This window comes from Physcomitrium patens, chromosome 25 (genome assembly GCF_059467195.1).
Source record: "Physcomitrium patens ecotype Gransden chromosome 25, ASM5946719v1, whole genome shotgun sequence".
Taxonomy (NCBI): Eukaryota; Viridiplantae; Streptophyta; class Bryopsida; order Funariales; family Funariaceae; genus Physcomitrium; species Physcomitrium patens.
The window spans coordinates 9,194,510-9,211,992 of record NC_143434.1 but is presented as its reverse complement, the minus strand read 5'-3'; the positions used below and the strand labels follow the sequence as shown (position 1 = coordinate 9,211,992).

Here is a 17,483-nt window from a genome sequence, read left to right as displayed (position 1 = left end):
TTCCCAATCCGCCACCACCGCCATTAATATGCTTCTTGATCATATTTTAGCAATAGTTGTGTTTACCAAACAATTAGCATTTTCTTATGTTAGAAAATCTTATTAGAACATTCATACCTAAAATTGTGAGATTTTTTTATAAATATCATGAATCACTTAATAAAATAAATAAATAAATAACAAAATGTAAAGAAAATATCATTTTAATATCATTATATGTATATATATATATATATATATATATATATGCATTTATATATCCACCTTATTTTTTTGATGTACAATAATAAATTGCAACTTTAATATAAAAATTGGTTTAAAGTTTTATTAACAAAAAATATTTATTTTTGTGATTATTTATTTGGTACTATTATTATTTTTTGATAAAGCTCTTGCTTAGATTGAAAAGTAAATTGAAAATCCTTTGAAGTGTAAAATAAGTAAATAGTGTATAAAATATTTATGACAAGATTTTCAATTTCAAAAGTCTAATTAAATTTTTATTTTCAATTTCAAATTTTATCATATTTTCAAATTATAAAATATAAGATTGTCAAATTCATTATAATAAAATATAGTGGCATTAAGAATTCTTGATTTGCTTTGGAAGTAATATGTTAAAGCAAGTTATTCATGTGTATTCACATACACAAATAAGTATTGTATTTGTAATTTTGTTTTGTTTCAATGATTCAATGATTTGAAAAACAAATAGGAACACTATAATGATGGAGTTGATTTGAATTGGTTGGAAAACTACAGTCTTGGAGAAACAACCAAATCATGTATTGATAAAATTTCAATCATTTTGAATTGATAAATCAAACTGTAAAGCTTATTAAATGGTTATGTTTTAAAAAATAGAATACAATACAACTCTACACGATCAAAATAGTGAATTTTACTTGCGTTTTTATATTTTATTTCGAAACCACAGAAATTCTTCGAAATCACAACATTGTAAAAGCTGCTTGCAAAACTTGTTCGAAGCAGAAATAGTGATGTTTTCTTTTCGTCAATTCACTTTCAAAGCTGTTGAAGATTCGTGCATATAATGTACAATTTTAATTTAAAGAATTAATTGAAACTTATGATCATTTTAAAAATTAATCACACAACTCATAAAATATGATCAATAAACAATTATTGGTATAAAATAAACATTACGAAAACAAACCTTGAAGAAAAGGAAAAAGAAAAAGAAATAAATGTACCACTGTCAGAAGTAGACGTTAAATAAGAAGCTATTAAAGGAATATCATTAGTTTGTGTTGCACTCAACCCAAACACAGTTCTTTCAGAAGCATAGACCTATTCTACTAAGACCCATTTCAGCACACACGACCACAACTTGAACTTGCCATCAAATCTTCAGAACAATTTTACTAACACATCAGTCACTCTTCATGAGATGCAATAAAAAGCACACTCATCACTCGTTAGAACGTTGAATTGAATAGTGACCCACATTCTTCAACTCATTGTGCTTAATTTCTGTTCTTTCGACTCGTATTTCTTGCATTTTCAATTGTGTTGAGGTGCCCCAGAGCTGTTAAAGTTGGGTCCCAGTTTGAGAAAACGGCTATTCTGAGCAACAACTTCAGCTTAGAAAAGCCTGGATGACTCAAGCATTTGGTGAGCTTGATGTCATTGGAGATCGGAGCTCTATGAGCTCAACATACCATGAGAATGCTGTGTTGTTGTTGTTTTTATTGTTGTTGTTTTGTTTTATTTATATATTTTTTGCAATTATGCAGTTTAGGACCTTACCACTGTAATCCGTTTTGACTTCGGTTTTCTGCCTGCATTGTCAACATGTTGAATCGGCCGGTGAACGCGTTTCTAACTTCTGGTTCATTACGGAAGCCGGGAACTGTCCTAAGAAATTACATCGACTGGTTCTGTCACTGTTCTCGACAGTTACACACACCTTACCTGAATCCGAATAAGTGCAGGGTGCCGTGACGATCAGGCTGTTAGAACACATTCTGATTCTGTTCTTAAAGATCGAATTACAAGATGCATGTGGAGTGGTGATAAAACAGGAATTTGCATGCACATGAACGCCCTCTCCTACAAACTGAAAAAGTTGTAGTAGTGTGTCAGAACCCCGTGAAAAAAGCCCGGAAGTTCGTCTAGACACACGGTTGTGTAAACACATGTGGGGTTAAATGTTTACTTTATATTGGCCGAAACAAGTCATGAGTCTGAGCTCAAGTCTCGAATTCAACCTAGAATTCCATGTGGGACTCGACGTATGTCTAGGTTGTGAATTCCCTTGGAACAGATCTTCAGCTTTGGACTGTTCATTGTGCTCATTTCCCATAGTCACAGCTTTCTTCTACATGAGCCGATTCGGAACAGGCTGTTGGGTCTTGAAGCTGGAAGCATCTGTGCGAAGCATTGAGCCCAGTGTGCACAAGAGGCTGATGGCCTACTTCACCGACACTTGTTCCAGGTAGCGAGTGTGGCTCACCGACATCGAAACAGTTGTGGCAGCCCACAGCAAGTGTTTACAATCTCGATGTGTTTCATCAACATGGGTCTTTTCATGAATCTATTGACAACTAGCTCATTCTTCACGGTCCCTGTTGGTATGTAAAAATGTTGTTTTGATTGAGTTACATGCTTTGACAAGTTGCTACAATTGTGGATTGATAATTGGCTATTACAGATAATTATCCGCAAAACTAATCACAGTGTTTGATGAGAGTATGTAATTATGTGGAACTTTTTTCGATGCTTTACTGAAAACTTGGGGGGGGGTATTGTGAAGGACAACTCACATCAACAGTTGGGTGTATCGTGTATCATGTATGCCATTGTATTCACAGCCTATTCACTGTGTAGACACAGAGGCTTACTACTGTAATCTGCATGCGCAACATAACTGGCATTTCAATGTAACACGTCTGTTTGGTTAGACACTCTCCTTTATTCTGAGATACTTCTGTAGTATAAGTTAGAGAGGTTAACTAGTTCACATACTAAAATGATACTATCACATCGGCCTTCAAAGATCATGCACTACATGCAGGATATGCAGGACTAGTTTTACCGATCACATCATGTATCTGCAATTAGAAACAAAATGGTAACTGTAAACATTAACTTGTTCCTGTATTACAATGTTTGATGCTAAACAACAGACTAAAGAAATATGCTTAGCTCGACACCTCCTAGCAGTTCACTCATCGATCGAGGTAACACATGCATCGTCGTTGCTAGTCTGCAAGTACTACAAGGGACCTTGACAACAAACTATAGTATCTAAGCGCCGTATATCATTTCTAAGGAGCATAATCACAGAAACAAGCACTCGTGAAAGGCACAAGTAAGCCAACACCCACGGTTTTCCGGTTGAAGGCGAGGGGGTCTATCTTGATGATCATGACATAGCAAAGGGCTTTGTTTTAGCAATGGGCGCAGAGCTTGCAAAAGAGCTTTGTCACAGTCACAATGTTGACAGCCACCAAAGCAGACGATTGATTCAGAGAAACTGTCCTGTGCAAACAACAAACAACGAAGGATTTGGCACGCTCCCTACGCAGGTATTAACCTGTTCAGGTGCGAAGGGACTCTCTCAGCCTGCATTGATAATCGACGCAAATAGATTGCGCTGCTTCATCATGCAAGCACCCCTGGTGCCAAAATCGATCAGTTCGAATCCCAATAAAAGTACCTCTTTAGAAAACACAAAAAACTACACATATAGCTAAAAACGCCACAAAATATTCACAATTATCTGATGTTGGTTGGTTCAGTCCACAAGCCAGAGCAACTGTAGCTCAAACCCCTTTAAGACATTAAGGTTTATCTCGGTGTATCTCCCTCCAGTTCTGGCCACTGGTCACCTGCACACCATAATGCCGAGACATAATCTTTAGAGCAAAGCCAGCATGACAGTTTAGTCAGCAGGGTGATGTAGATTGATCACTTCGACATTACGGTTTACGCTTCGAAGATGCGAATTTGTACCTTCCAAATACTGGACGGTGCCATTTATGATAATGGTGTGGTTGATGAGATTTTTGACGCAACGTAGCTCTCGGGCAAGTAGATTTCACCCCCGCTTTCACCCCACTGTTCTCCACTGATGGTCTTCTTAGCAGCTAAGAATTCTTGACTCATTTTTTCCATGCCATCCTTCATCGCAGCTTCAGCTTCATCACCATATCCATGCTCTTCGGCATACTTGCGCACGTCCTCGGTGATGCTCATAGAACAAAACTTGGGGCCGCACATGGAGCAAAAATGCGCCACTTTCGCACCCTCAGCTGGAAGAGTCTCGTCGTGGAATGAGAGTGCAGTCACGGGGTCCAGAGATAATGCAAATTGATCCCTCCAGCGGAACTCAAATCGAGCCTTGCTGAGAGCGTCGTCCCAATTCTACAACACATCCCCAGAATTAGTCTCCAATCCAATCACATCATCCACAGAACTCATCACATTGTCATCATTCAATGCTCCTCAGCTCCAAATTCCAAGTCGATAATGGAATGCCCAAAATCATAAAAGAATTTGAGTAATCATGCTGAACCTGCGCAAGAGGATGTCTCTTCGCGAGATCTGCGGCGTGCGCAGCAATCTTGTACGCAATTACACCGGTTTTGACATCATCACGGTTTGGGAGTCCGAGATGTTCTTTCGGCGTCACGTAGCAGAGCAAAGCAGTTCCCAAAGCTCCAATGTTTGCTGCGCCGATTGCAGATGTGATGTGGTCATATCCAGGAGCGATATCTGTTGTGAGAGGGCCAAGAGTGTAGAAAGGAGCTTCGTTACACCAATCCAGCTGCTTCTCCATATTCTCTGGGATTTTGTGGAGTGGAATGTGGCCAGGTCCTTCATTCATCACCTGAACGTCCTTCTCCCACGCTCGCCGTGTAAGCTCACCTTCAGACACAATACCAAAGACCGAAGACATGAATAGCCCAGTTTTTCGATCGACGCAGATCTATCCAAGGGACACCCTCGTACACATCACCTCTACCATCATCATTGTTAGAAAACGAACGATATTATCAGGAGATTTGAACTAGTACCTTGAGTAGCGAGCTCTGAAAACTGCGCCATGTCGTTTGCATCGTAAATGGAACCAGGCCGGAGGCCATCTCCAATAGAGAGCGCGATATCATACTGGTTGCAGATGTCCAATATATCATCCCAATGGGTGTAAGCGAAATTCTCCTTGTGGTGCGCCAGGCACCACTTGGCGTGAATGGAGCCACCCCTTGAGACAATGCCCGTCATACGCCGGGCTGTCATGGGGATGAACCTCAGCAAAACACCAGCATGGATGGTGAAGTAATCCACCCCTTGCTCGGCCTGCTCGATAAGAGTCTCCCTGAACACCTCCCACGTCAAATCTTCGGCAATTCCGTTCACTTTCTCCAGCGCTTGGTAGATTGGTACAGTTCCCACAGGCACTGACGAGTTTCGCATGATCCATTCACGAGTTTCGTGAATGTGAAGACCTGTGGAGAGGTCCATGATGGTGTCGGCGCCCCACATTGTGGCCCATTGAAGCTTCTGCACCTCCTCTTCGATTGAACTCGTCACAGCGGAATTACCAATATTGGCATTCACCTTCACGAGAAACTTACGCCCAACGATCATTGGCTCCAGCTCGAGATGCTTCTTGTTGGAGGGGATGATGGCGCGCCCACGAGCTACTTCAGTCCTCACATACTCGGGGTCCATCTTCTCACGCGCTGCGCAGAACACCATCTCCTCCGTGATAATTCCCTTCTTCGCGTAGTACATTTGTGTGAACCTTTCATCTTTGCGCGCTTCCCTCCTCGCGATCCACTCCTTCCGAATCTTCGGAAGACCTACACAATTGTACTCGATATCACATAGAAAGTCTTAGACAAACATTTCACAGATTAAGAAGACGAGTGAAGACTCAACCTTTTCGGGCTTGACCTGACACAAGAACGTTATACTCTCAACACGAATTCTTCAGGAAACACGTAGCACAACTACGTAAGAACTAACCGTCACGAGGATTGACGTTCTGAGGTCCACTCGTGTCGTAGGTGTCGAAATGTGGGTCGTCTCCAGACAAGTGAATTCTGCGGAATGGCACCTGGAGCACAGACCCTGTAGTGCTGTGCACCACTTCTCTGCAAACATGAAAGACACCAGGTCAGCAGAAAGAAACAAACTACTACACGCGAGTTCCGAATGAAACACGGTAAGATTCCTATAAATGACACTTACATCTGCGGCTAAATTTAACGAAATTTTGCATGACTGAGGGGACAGGGACGTGCATGGTCTCCTTGGTGCTGTTGGGGAAGCATTCTTCGAAAGCAGGAATCGGCTTAAAATCAGGAGCGGCAGGGTCGCTGGTGGGGCGCGTACGGCCAACTCCACTAGCAGAAGACGAAGGTCGAGGGAGGATGGCCGTCATGGTAACCTTCATTGAGACATTTCGAGAGCTGCGTTCGACGCAGGAACCCTGGTGCATCACCTCGCTCGTCGTCCCCTTCCTTAAGCTCGACTTCGACGAAGCCAGCAGCTGCGCGGAACCAGAGGACTTCCGGACCCTCTCCAATACAGCCCCATGGGCAACAACAGCAGCCGCCTTCGCAGTACCCATCATAGCCGTAGCCATGGTTCAATTCCGAAAATCTACCGCCACAAACACCTCCAATTGATCAAACACCCTCACTCGCCACCACGTCGACAAAGCTCCACAAACCGCACGATATGCAAAACACATCAACACAGCAAAACTAACAACGCAAAGCAAAAGGAAAAAAAACTTCACACTCAGCGCAGCTGAATTTTGTACATCGATCGCTACTCACACAAAGCACAGGCAGTGAAGATCCACTAGACGCAGGTGCAATGCGGAGTGATTCGGTGAAGAGGAAAGGCGCTGAAATGAAACAGAGGGGAGGAGTGAGTGCCGGCGGGGACTGAGGGGACGCGCATGAGACAAGGCCGTGGATACTTTCGGAATGTCACGCTTATCTGCGCTTATAAGGCGGACGGGCAGTATGGGCAGCACGGGGAATCTTCCTCCCTGATTAGGGCTATCAAAAGCGACGCATGGGCAGATCTTTTGAGGCGATAACCCCCACGCCCTTCCACCCGGCCCGCGCTCTCTTCCACGGCTCTCACCCAACTCTAGGTTTCTTACCATTTCCTAGACTTCTCATTCTTACCACTCGCGTGGATTTCAGCTTGATCAGAGATTTGTCGTCGCTGAGGCGTAGTTTTTAAAATTCGTACCTCATGCTTAGATTCGTCGTTATGGAGCAGATATGTACTGTAGACGATGATTCCTAGCTTAGTCGTAGGATTGTAGTTCTGGCGTGTGGGTATTATACATCGTATATTAGACATAGGTTATGATAATGTTTATTGTGTAAGGATCACTTGTAATTGCATATATCAGATTTATTTGGGATATTTATTAAACTTGGTATTAGGATATTTTGAGTAAATTTTCAAGTTTTTTGTTTTAAAAAAAACATTAAAAGAATTGAGAAACATGATTTTGTTATTTAGAGTGTGTTTTATGAAAATCATTTTAAATTGTGTATGATTAGTGATACATGAAGATGTTGGATTTGAAATTGATTTATTGGATTGAAAGTCATAACCAACAATATGTTGTTCAATGTTATAGATTTTTTATTGTGTATTTATGTATTAAAATTTTGGAAGAGTGTATTGTAGATAGATTTGTTTTCTTTCAAATTGTGACGAAAAGCTTTCTAAAGTAGTTGTGTATATTTTTGAATAATATATTAATAATAATTTATATATTCAATTATTTTACAAAATATATCAAATAAATTGAAGATATTCCAATCAACCTAAAAAAATATCAAATCACTCTTTAAATAAGTTATATATATATATATATATATATATATATATAGATAGATAGATAGATAGATAGATATATTCTTAGAAGAATGTTAAATTGACCCATCTTATTGTGTCCATCATTATAAAAATAGATCATCTCCAAAAACCATCATTAGAATCATAATTTTCATACTAGATTTCCTTGTTTTTCATGTTAACCCTCATCTCAACTCCCTCATTCCCAATCCCTACTCTGCCCCCTTCATTGTTACCAGCCCTCATACCAACCCTGTTACTACTTTGATGAATTCAACGAAAAAGGGGTTGGAGAGGAAGAAAATGTGTGCTAGAGCAGAAAATGAAGATGACCAAGGTAGTGGTAATTGGGCCTATTTTACTCAATTTATAGCTGATGAGGTACAAATTCTTTTTAAATGCTTTACTGCTAATCTTGAGCAGATCATTTATATTGCCACAATTTTCACAAACAACTAAACTTCATCTATGTGCTTGCAAATCAGTTTTTACATTTATTAAGACTAGTGTCTTGCCTGTCTGTATGCCCTAGTGATGCTATACATCTTGTTTGCACTAATAGTTGCTTAAACAAACAAGAAAATCATTTAATTATACTGAGCTTTACTTTTCTGTTAATTGCATGTGTTTAGCAGGTTTCACTGTTATGATCATTGCCCTTTCTTCTCTATACCACAGTTTCCTCATAGGATTCTTCTTGAAATTGCCAATCTCAATCAAAAACAATAAACGTAATAAATAAATAATAAATAAATAAGTAAATAAATAAGAGTGTGCACAAAGAATACAAAGTAAACCTTGTAAATTTGTCTTCAAACAACATAACTCACTTTTCAAAAAAAAAAAAAAAAAAAAAAAAAAAAAATGTTTTTAAAAAAACAAAATCCGTATCTTTTGTTGAAGCAACTAGTGCCAGAGATGCTTAATGCAACATCCACGTTCCATATTCCATGCATTGATCACATTGGGATCCTCAATGTTCAAAGAACTTGAAAAATTGTAGAATCTCTGAGAAGGCATCAATAAAAAAATCCAATCCGTTGGAGAAGGATTGAACCATATGTATTACCCATAAAATTATTCCCCAGACTGTCCCCTCTCTTTGATGCTAGCTGAATATATATGCAGTTGTTTTCCAAACCAACATAGATATCCCAGACAAATTGATTTCTTCAGAGCCAATCCAAAATATTAAAAACATAGTCCTCCTTCACATCATATTGCAAAAGCTCACTCACCCGTCGAATTCATACTGCTAGGGCGTTCAATACCAAGATGTATTCAGCTACTGAAGAGTCACAGCAGAGAGCACACATACAAGTGGCTTAAACGACGTAACTGAAGTTCCTATTCAGCAGTTAAAGCTGAATGATATAATGAACTAAAAGCATCGACAGAAATTTTTATGCACCTCTCATTTAATTGTCCATGCAGAAAATAAAGAAGCGATTCACAGTCAAAACGGAAGAAAAAAGTGAAAGTTCACGTCACAAAACCTTAAAAAACATTTCATTAATACAGAGATATCATCCTGAAAACTACGTGAGACATCAAAAAATCGATGATACATTGCAGCCTTCAGACAGGTAGCCAACAGTAAAGCTAGAATCACTCAAGTCGCTAGAAGTTCGACCTTTCATGCAGCACTGATATCTACCTAGAGATCTGTTAGCACTCAACTCTAAACCAGAGACTAGGATCTGCACAAATAAATTCCACGAAAAGCAGCTACATAAAATCAGATTCTGACTTTTCACAAACACTACGGATCTTCCTAAATTTGTTGGAACCTTGAAGGCGGGGCCAGTTATTTTACAGCTGTTTGATTTGTGTCCAAAACACATCAAAAGCTTGAAGAAAGATTGGTGACAGACTTGGCGCTTCTCCTCAGGCACCCCACCAGAACGTTAGATTGTTAATTCGAGGTCCCCTTCAGCGAGAAGTCGTCATCGGGCCTGGGATAGCTATGCAAGTGGGGTGGCTGGTTACGACGTTGCTGATAAAGCCCATTGCAAACTTGGGTAAGAATTTCATGATCGTGCGGAACGCACCTCTCCCTTAATCGGCTTGACTTTTTTTAGACCCCGAGTCTTTCTTCTTGACGAAGTATGACCCGATTTTAGATGAGAACCTAGCCTTGCTCTTCTTCTCCTCTGATGGCATTTTTATTGCGAGAACATCCGCAAGCGACTCGGAGGGGTGCTTCTCCGGAGGGTTGGGGCTTGCAGGAGTAGGAAATGAGAATGTGACCGTGGGATGTAATGGGCTGCTATTCTGTGAATTCCCCGAAGCTGGGCTGACCATAAAACCCTGCCGATCCATTCCATTACTGGGACTTCCCATTGGAGGGCCACCGTTAAACACTGGGTGTCTGCCATGTCCCCTTTGAGTACGAAGCATTCCTTCTACGGCGAACTTCGCTGCTTCAGCTTCTTCACGTTTTCTCGTCGCTTCTCTCAACTCGACACGGATAGCGTCAATGTCTTTCCTCGATATCTCCAACTTGCTCTGCATCTCTTTCTCACTTGCTTTGGCAGCCTCGACCTACATACCGTACATTCACAGATACACTTCATAAGCCTGAAATTCCAAGTCTTACCAAGAAGAGTGAAGTACTAAAAACAAAATAAAAGACATCCTAACATCACTACTGACATCAAGTGCAAACGAGCTTAGTCTTCTACTGAACTGTATTCTTATCAGGATGCACGAGTCAGTATCGAACACTTATGAATAGCACATAGCTATGAAGGTTATGCAAGTACGTGTACTTTTACAAACAAAAGTTGATACATAGAACCACAAATTATCAGAACACAACTCGTATGTTTCACAACTACAAAGAGCATCAGAACAGTTGGTATGATCAAGTACATGGACTTCACCACGCTCGCAGTTGTTACAAGTCATAAGACAGCTACTTGTAAGTTTCACTCAAATTTCACTACTAAATGCAAGAGATAAGGCGGCACCTGGGCCATTGCCAAGGCAACCCGTTTTTTCGCCAGCTCTTCAACGTCCTGTGCCTTGCTTTTCAAAGATTGATACTCCTCGTGAGATATTGTGACATCTGCCTTGGACTCGGTGTCCATGACCACTGTCTCGGCATCAGGATTTTGAGACCTGATATTCATCTGAAATACGCAACAAAATATCCAGTAAGATTTCTACGATTTTTAGATTCAAAATATGTAAAATTTGTACATAGAAAAACTGCTTACCAGATCCCCTACCGTAAATTTTCTACGAGAACACTCCACAAATCACTAAACGATAATGATGCCGCTTGTAGATTCAATGGAAATATTTCAGTAAGAGTCAACTCCCATGAAGCGGCACTACTAAGGAATTACATGCATTTGGGACATCTCATCGCAATTTCTTGCTCGTTGAAAATCTCAGAAACTCATTAAGAAGGCTGCGTGGACAGTCCAATATCCGGGATGGTAACCTTAACCTCCATGTGAATACTCATGAATAACTGCAGAAAACGTCAAGAAGCGATAGCATAAAAGCACTCGGCTGACCTGTGAAAGCGCACTCTCTTCGCTTGCTTTCACAACTTCAACTTCCAGAAGGGCTGCCTGGAGTTTGGTTTCTAGGGTCTCAATTCTAGCTCTTGTTTGTTCTAATTCCTGTTTTGCAGTTGCTGCTTCCTCTGTTACCGAGTTTAGCTTCGTGGTTGCTGCCTCTTTCTCATCTGTCGCCTGTTTCAAAATGCAACAAGCAACAATGAGATCAATCAAAACGCGAAGTACTATTTCCACACAAATAATATCCAAGATTAGCATATTCCAATTATAAAGTGCAACACATGTGCACACAGTTCCTACTTGCTTAAGACAGACCTAACACATTTACGCTAACCTTAGTCAAAGCATCAGTTACTCTGGCGTGTTCTTCTCTGAGCCTTCTCTCTTCTGCTACGGCCGCCTCCCATTCAGATCTCATCTGAGTCATTTCCATTTCAATATCTGATTCTTTCTCAGCGAGTGCAGCTTCTCCTTCCTCTCTAGCAAGCACAATCTCTGCACGCGCGTTTTGAACTTCAGCGCGCAAAGAAGCCAAGGAAGCTGACATAGATCTTTCTGACTCCGTCACCTTTTTCAGCTTTGCATTGGCTTCGTCTAAGTCCAGTTTGAAAGCCTTTGCCTGCAAAGGGAACCTCTCAATAGGTGTTAAGATAATTCCGCGGCCAAATGGCAATCTATGTTAATTCCTCATCACCAAACTAATCAGCAGAGAATCATGTGTCAACTATGACAATGAAGACAAATTCTGAACTGACGGTACCTTCTCGGCGAGTTTCGTAGCATCTTCAAGTTCTGCCCTCATTCTTTGCAGTCTGAGACTGTATTCTGTAAATGCAGCCTTAGCTCGAGCTTCACCTTCTTTGGTGACACGAAGCTCTTCTTTCAGAGCATCCAACTCATCACCTGTTGAGGCGGCCATTCCACTCGCCATCTCTTCGGCTCTTTTTACACTTCCCAGCTCAGCAACCACTTTCTCCAGCTCGGCTTTAGTTGCAACATAGGACGATTCCATTTTCCCTTCGGATTCCTCCAAAACGACTATCTCTGCTTTGAGAGAATCAACCTCCGAGCTTAGACCTTCAACAAGCTTGCTAAGGTCCTGTTTAGATTCTTCGACCAATTCAAGGGCTGTCTTCAGAGAGAGCAATTCCTCATTGGCGTCAGCAGCAATCTTTGAGGCCTTCTCTGCATTCTCCTGCATCAATGCTACCTGCGTTCTAAGCTCCTCAACCTCTGTCATCACATGGGCTAATTTGCTCTCTGCTAATGTTGCTACTTTCAGCTCGGCCCGATGTCTCTCTAAGTCAGCTCTCAAGCCACTAGCCTGCTCAGCCTCTTCCCTGAGAGCTACCAATTCCTTCTCAGCGTTCATCCGGGCTGTCGTAGCTTTTTCTAGGTGCTCGTTTGTCGTTATCAATTCCATGGTAAGTTCATCCAACAGTGTTGCAGGAACAAGTTCCACATTGTCTGCCTGCAAGATCCAATTCGAAGGTGTCAACCCCAAATCTGACCGATGTCCTTAAAGGCAAGGACTTTTCCAGCTTGGTGACTACAAGACATCAGGATTGGTCAACAAATGTTAATCTACACAGTAAATAGGACTTACCTCTCTATCTGCCAATTTTGTATGTGAATCCGATAATTGCTGAACTTGCACCCTCAGCCTCTCTACCTCCTCCCTTGTAATCAAGAGCTCAGACGAAGGACCTTCAAATTGATAGACCATTAGGTCAGCCTGCAGTCTACCAATCTCTTCCCTCAGATTTTGGATCTCCCTAGAAGCAGCAATCAATTCATCTCGCAGTCTACTTTTCTCTTCTCTTTCTTTTGCAAGCTCAGTCATTGCAATACTATGCTCAGATAGTAACTTTTCAATCTGTCCGCTGGTTCCTGCCAACTCAGGCTCTGCACCCAGAGGTTCTAAACTAGAGACTTCTCGAGGCTCCTGGGACAGCTGCAGCTTGGTGAGTTGTTCCCTCGCCACGGTAAGTTCCGCGTTAGTGCTTCCAAGCAGCTGCTGAAGAGATGATACTTCATTTTGCAACCTAACTATTTCTTCTCTGGCAGTTTCGAGCTGGGATGCGTAACCTCCAAGATGAGCAGACGATGTTTGTAGTTGTCCTTGAAGGTTCACGATTTCTTGCTTAGCGCTTACAAGCTCCATAGAGGAATTCCCATGCTGCCCCCGCACAGCTTCTAGTTCTGTACGTAACTTCTCAAGTAGCTCTCTATTGGTCATCAGTTCCGTCGAAGACATGCCCCGGGCCTGCGTTAATTCAGCTTGCAACTTGCTGATTTCCTCTTTCGAACCGGTTAGCTCAGCGATTGCGCTGTTTTGCTGGGACTTCAGTTGGTTAACCTCTGCTATTGAAACTTCGTACTGGCCTCGCAGGTTACGAAACTCGTCTTTGGTTTTCGCAAGCTCTGTTGCAGAGGCCTCCATTTCTGCGAGTAATAAACTGTTCATCTCCTTAGCGTGTGCTAGCTCTGTGCTTGATGCCTGAGCAACCCTCAGCTCAGATTCAAGCCTAACAATCTCCTCTTTTGTTCTTGCCAACTCTGCAGTAAAAGCTCCGTGCTGACTCCATGCTGCAGTTTGCAATCTGCTGATCTCTTGCTTCGCGTTTTCAAACTCTGCAACAGACATGTTTGCAGCGGCTTCACCCTGTTGTAGTCTGTTTATCTCTACCTTTGCATTTTCCAGCTCTGCAAAATTGGAAAATAAACAAGTTAAAGGGTCCCGTCGAGATAAGTAGGTCTGAGAGGTCATATGGAGCGGATCCATGGCAACTGTGCAAGTTGGTGCATGTTCATCAAAGCGATCAACAGTAAAAGTAAGTTCTATAATTGCACATCTTGTAAGTAGCTAAAAAAGTAGCTAAAAAAGAGGCCCTGAATAGTTGTCCAACCCGACTTTAACTTCACTGTTGCATAGAGAAGCCCTTTTTGGGCACGACATAGAACAAGATCTGAAAATAGACTTCCATCATCAACGAATGAAACGAATCCTACCTGCGGACAGACTCAGATACTGACTCTTGGCGCTTTCAAGCTCCTTTTGTAATCTGTTGATTTCCATGTCACGACCTGTAGTATCCACAGAAACCTGATGGCTTGGCACAGCAGCATTGGGTTGCGGGCCCAAAACAGCATCAAGGTGATGCTGCCAATCCGACCCTGCCAAGCTGGGAAGTGACGTAGTCTGCTTGAAACCATCGTTTTTGGCAGCTTCATAGGCGGCTAATTGTTGCTTGTAGTTGTTGATCTCGGAGTGGGCACGATTCAATTCAGTCTCAAGCGAATATATTTTCTGCCATCACACGAGGATATGCTGTAAGCAGCAAGAAAAAGATGGAATTCTTAAGGAGATTTAAAGATTAAATTGGTTTACATCCAAAACAAACCAGTCATTTGCTTGACATCAGATATACCTCTGCTTGGTGATTAGGGCCATGATACGTGCCAACATATTGTAGACTTGATGTATGCGTGAGATGTGGTCCATGAGAATGGGGCGGCGTTTGAGACTTCGCTGGAATTTTTTCACCGAACATACTCACCGCCGCTTTGACGGATAAGAACGGGGCCGACTGATCGACTACTGCTTTAGGCTCTGCCATGACTACCCTACCTACTCAACCTGCATTTGAAGACCTGATATCAATCAATTTGAGCCAATATTTAAGGAAAACCGGCTTCATGTAAGAATAGTTCTGAAATTTTAAAAACAAAACATGATTATTATTTTTTCCAAAAAATAGATAAATGGGACATTTTATGATTATTAGAAATTTTCGTATCAAAGGGGAATCCTCCTTCAATAACGGTGGTGACGGAAATCAGACGAATGAACCACACCACACACGAACAACACCAACCGATTTCCAGAAATCTAATCACCTGTTTCTCAATATGTAGTAAAGACAAAGAAACCTTACAGGATTTACAAATAGTTACCAATGTGAAAAAAAACTCAAAGATAACAAAAAAACCGTTGAAAGTTACAAATAAAATCCATATGACAGGAGTTATAACAAAACGCACGTTCGAAACCTGAGTGCCCATTCTAGCGCGGACCCCTGAAAATCTAGTATCAGCAAAGGCACGCAGCTCTCATTGAAATCTGGCGTCTTGCAATATTTCCATCATGGTCGTTTTTTGTAGAAAATGATACACACTGCATTCGATCACGCGGTAACACATGAATCCGTGATTCGAGAGCCAAGTCCAGAAAAAGTGATTCGGCCAGAGTAGATCACTAGATCTTCTGAAGATAATAAAATGCCCCGCTAAGAAAAGCATCAACGTTTATCTATTACTGCACTAACCATGAAACTGAGAGCTGCCGGCCCAGCTCATCGACGCATAATTCAGTATAGCATTACAGAACCTATGCAGAGAACCTTTCATTACACCCCCAGCGAATCATACACTGTTGCCTAACGTTGCTGCATTGATCAAACACGTAGCGCAATAGATCTGGATCAGTTTCTCAACCCACGATTTTGCGGCGAATAAGCCGCACCCGAGCTTCAAGCTCTGACCTCGCGGCATTTTTTTCACACAAGAAAAAAAGACACATGCGATGACGAAATCGTTCTAACGACGAAAACAGCTCCGTACGCACCATAATCCCCCTGTCGCACTACACTCTACACCGGAAGATCTGTCCACAAACCCTAGAATCTCACTTACTGGAACCTCACTCTCAAAACCCCGATCGTCAAAACTACAACACACAACACCGAGACAATTTCGCGAATCACGCAACAAACCTCGAAATGTACCTCTGCACTGCTCAATACCACCTGTCAAACACCCCCATTTCTTAACCAATCGAACCAAAGCACTGATCCAACAAATAGAACAATGTAAAATAAAAAATAAAATAAATGTCTGACCAAAACAAAACAAAATTAATTAAAAATTAATTAAAAATTAAAAAAACAGAAATGAAACCAGCCTCACCTTCGAAACGAAAACCGCGAAAACAATAACAACAACAGCGGCGACGAACTAACAGTGATCTAACGTGGGAGGCAGCAGTAGAAGCAGCACTACCCGTGACGTAAGGAACGCCATGGCCACGCTCGTGCAGAGAGAGAGAGAGAGCCAGCAGAGCACTAATCTAATCTAAACCCGCTCAAAGGACGGTCTCTCCGTCCATCCCCTCCCTCCAAGCTGATGCCACACTCTTTTCTTCCCTTTCCCTCTCCCCTCTCCTTCTCTTCCCCCTGTTTGCGATGGATCAAGTGAGGTGCTGAAATTTCTTCCCGAGAGCGACCGACTCCTCGTGAGGACGGAGGAGGACGACGACGCGGGGCACTAGCACAATAGCACCCCTATGCTGGCAAGCTAGCTGGCCTCGACGTCAAATGCGCCAAATGCGTCACGGCAAGGTCTCATTCCGTAAGCCACCCTACCCATATAGCCTTAGCGAGAGAAGAGAGGAGCCCCACTCCCGCTCCGCGAAAGGGCTTGTTGTTGTTGTCCCCCCCGTTCAGCAGCTCTCTCTGGATCCGCCATCGCAGGAGGAGAACCCCTCCCCCCCCTCTCTTCCCATCTTAGCTTGCTGCCGTTGACGATGACGCAGCCGCGCGGCGAGGGGACAGGGAGGGGCGATGGGGTGGGTGGGTCCTGGTGCTGCTGTGTCTGGGCTGCGTGTCTCGTGATCCGCCCCGCCCCTCCTCCCTCCCCACTGCGACCTCCCTCGTGACCCACACCTCTCCCTCAGATAAGGTGGGCCGCCATATCCTCCTCCCCTCCCCTCCTATCACCGCTGTCTCGCGCTACGGGTATATGGTCTCCTACCTGTCACCGTGAGTGTGCGGTGTTGGTAGCGCGGCACGCGGGGGGACGTTGGATCTGGAGGGAGTATATTCGTTGAATATTGAGAGAATGATTCCCACGTGGAGGAATCCATCCATTCGAGGTTATTTAAGATTTGTTCTTTCTATTCTTCTTTGGGAATGTTGATTTTGGAACGTGGTTTTTGGGGGATTGTTTCTGTGGGATTGTTATGGTCTTTCATTTAATTGGGTTTGTTGTGCTTGTTAAGTGGTTGTTTTGTTTTATTTTTATTTTTAT

At 42.3% G+C, this 17,483-nt stretch overlaps 2 protein-coding genes across 8 annotated transcripts; both read right to left on the bottom strand.

Moving 5' to 3' along the window:
• Positions 1–3,080: 3,080 nt before the first annotated feature.
• Positions 3,081–6,952, bottom strand: LOC112277400 (phosphomethylpyrimidine synthase, chloroplastic). 2 transcript variants are annotated; one of them, XM_024509622.3, is made up of 7 exons: positions 6,800–6,952; positions 6,276–6,636; positions 5,998–6,125; positions 5,043–5,831; positions 4,541–4,893; positions 3,979–4,389; positions 3,081–3,854 (listed from the first exon to the last, which is right to left on the bottom strand). In XM_024509622.3, exons 2-6 carry the CDS (start codon positions 6,617–6,619, stop codon positions 4,003–4,005), a joined length of 2,001 nt encoding a protein of 666 aa, XP_024365390.1. In that variant the 5' UTR covers positions 6,620–6,636; positions 6,800–6,952; the 3' UTR covers positions 3,081–3,854; positions 3,979–4,002. The 2 variants fall into 2 exon arrangements, with proteins under 2 accessions (XP_024365390.1, XP_024365389.1); XM_024509621.3 differs by having other exon boundaries at positions 6,816–6,952.
• Positions 6,953–9,350: 2,398 nt separating this feature from the next.
• Positions 9,351–16,921, bottom strand: LOC112277340 (uncharacterized). Of its 6 annotated transcripts, none has more exons than XM_024509517.3 (10): positions 16,365–16,660; positions 16,172–16,204; positions 14,828–15,036; positions 14,409–14,706; positions 13,003–14,102; positions 12,157–12,867; positions 11,731–12,015; positions 11,391–11,570; positions 10,836–10,997; positions 9,351–10,407 (listed from the first exon to the last, which is right to left on the bottom strand). In XM_024509517.3, exons 3-10 carry the CDS (start codon positions 15,014–15,016, stop codon positions 9,922–9,924), a joined length of 3,411 nt encoding a protein of 1,136 aa, XP_024365285.1. In that variant the 5' UTR covers positions 15,017–15,036; positions 16,172–16,204; positions 16,365–16,660; the 3' UTR covers positions 9,351–9,921. The 6 variants fall into 6 exon arrangements, with proteins under 6 accessions (XP_024365285.1, XP_024365284.1, XP_024365282.1 ...); XM_024509516.3 differs by having other exon boundaries at positions 16,184–16,204; XM_024509514.3 differs by lacking the exon at positions 16,172–16,204 and having other exon boundaries at positions 16,365–16,921.
• Between the last annotated feature and the right edge of the window lie 562 nt (positions 16,922–17,483).

Coding starts and splice junctions, on each gene's coding strand:
- LOC112277400 (XM_024509622.3), bottom strand. CDS start 6,619: ATGGCTACGGCTATGATGGGTACTGCGAAGGCGGCTGCTGTTGTTGCC. Junction 6,126..6,275: donor AACAGCACCAAGGAGACCAT/GCACGTCCCTGT, acceptor TCATGTTTGCAG/AGAAGTGGTGCACAGCACTA. Junction 5,832..5,997: donor GAACGTCAATCCTCGTGACG/GTTAGTTCTTAC, acceptor ACAATTGTGTAG/GTCTTCCGAAGATTCGGAAG.
- LOC112277340 (XM_024509514.3), bottom strand. CDS start 15,016: ATGGCAGAGCCTAAAGCAGTAGTCGATCAGTCGGCCCCGTTCTTATCC. Junction 14,707..14,827: donor GCCCTAATCACCAAGCAGAG/GTATATCTGATG, acceptor GTGTGATGGCAG/AAAATATATTCGCTTGAGAC. Junction 14,103..14,408: donor GTATCTGAGTCTGTCCGCAG/GTAGGATTCGTT, acceptor CCAATTTTGCAG/AGCTGGAAAATGCAAAGGTA.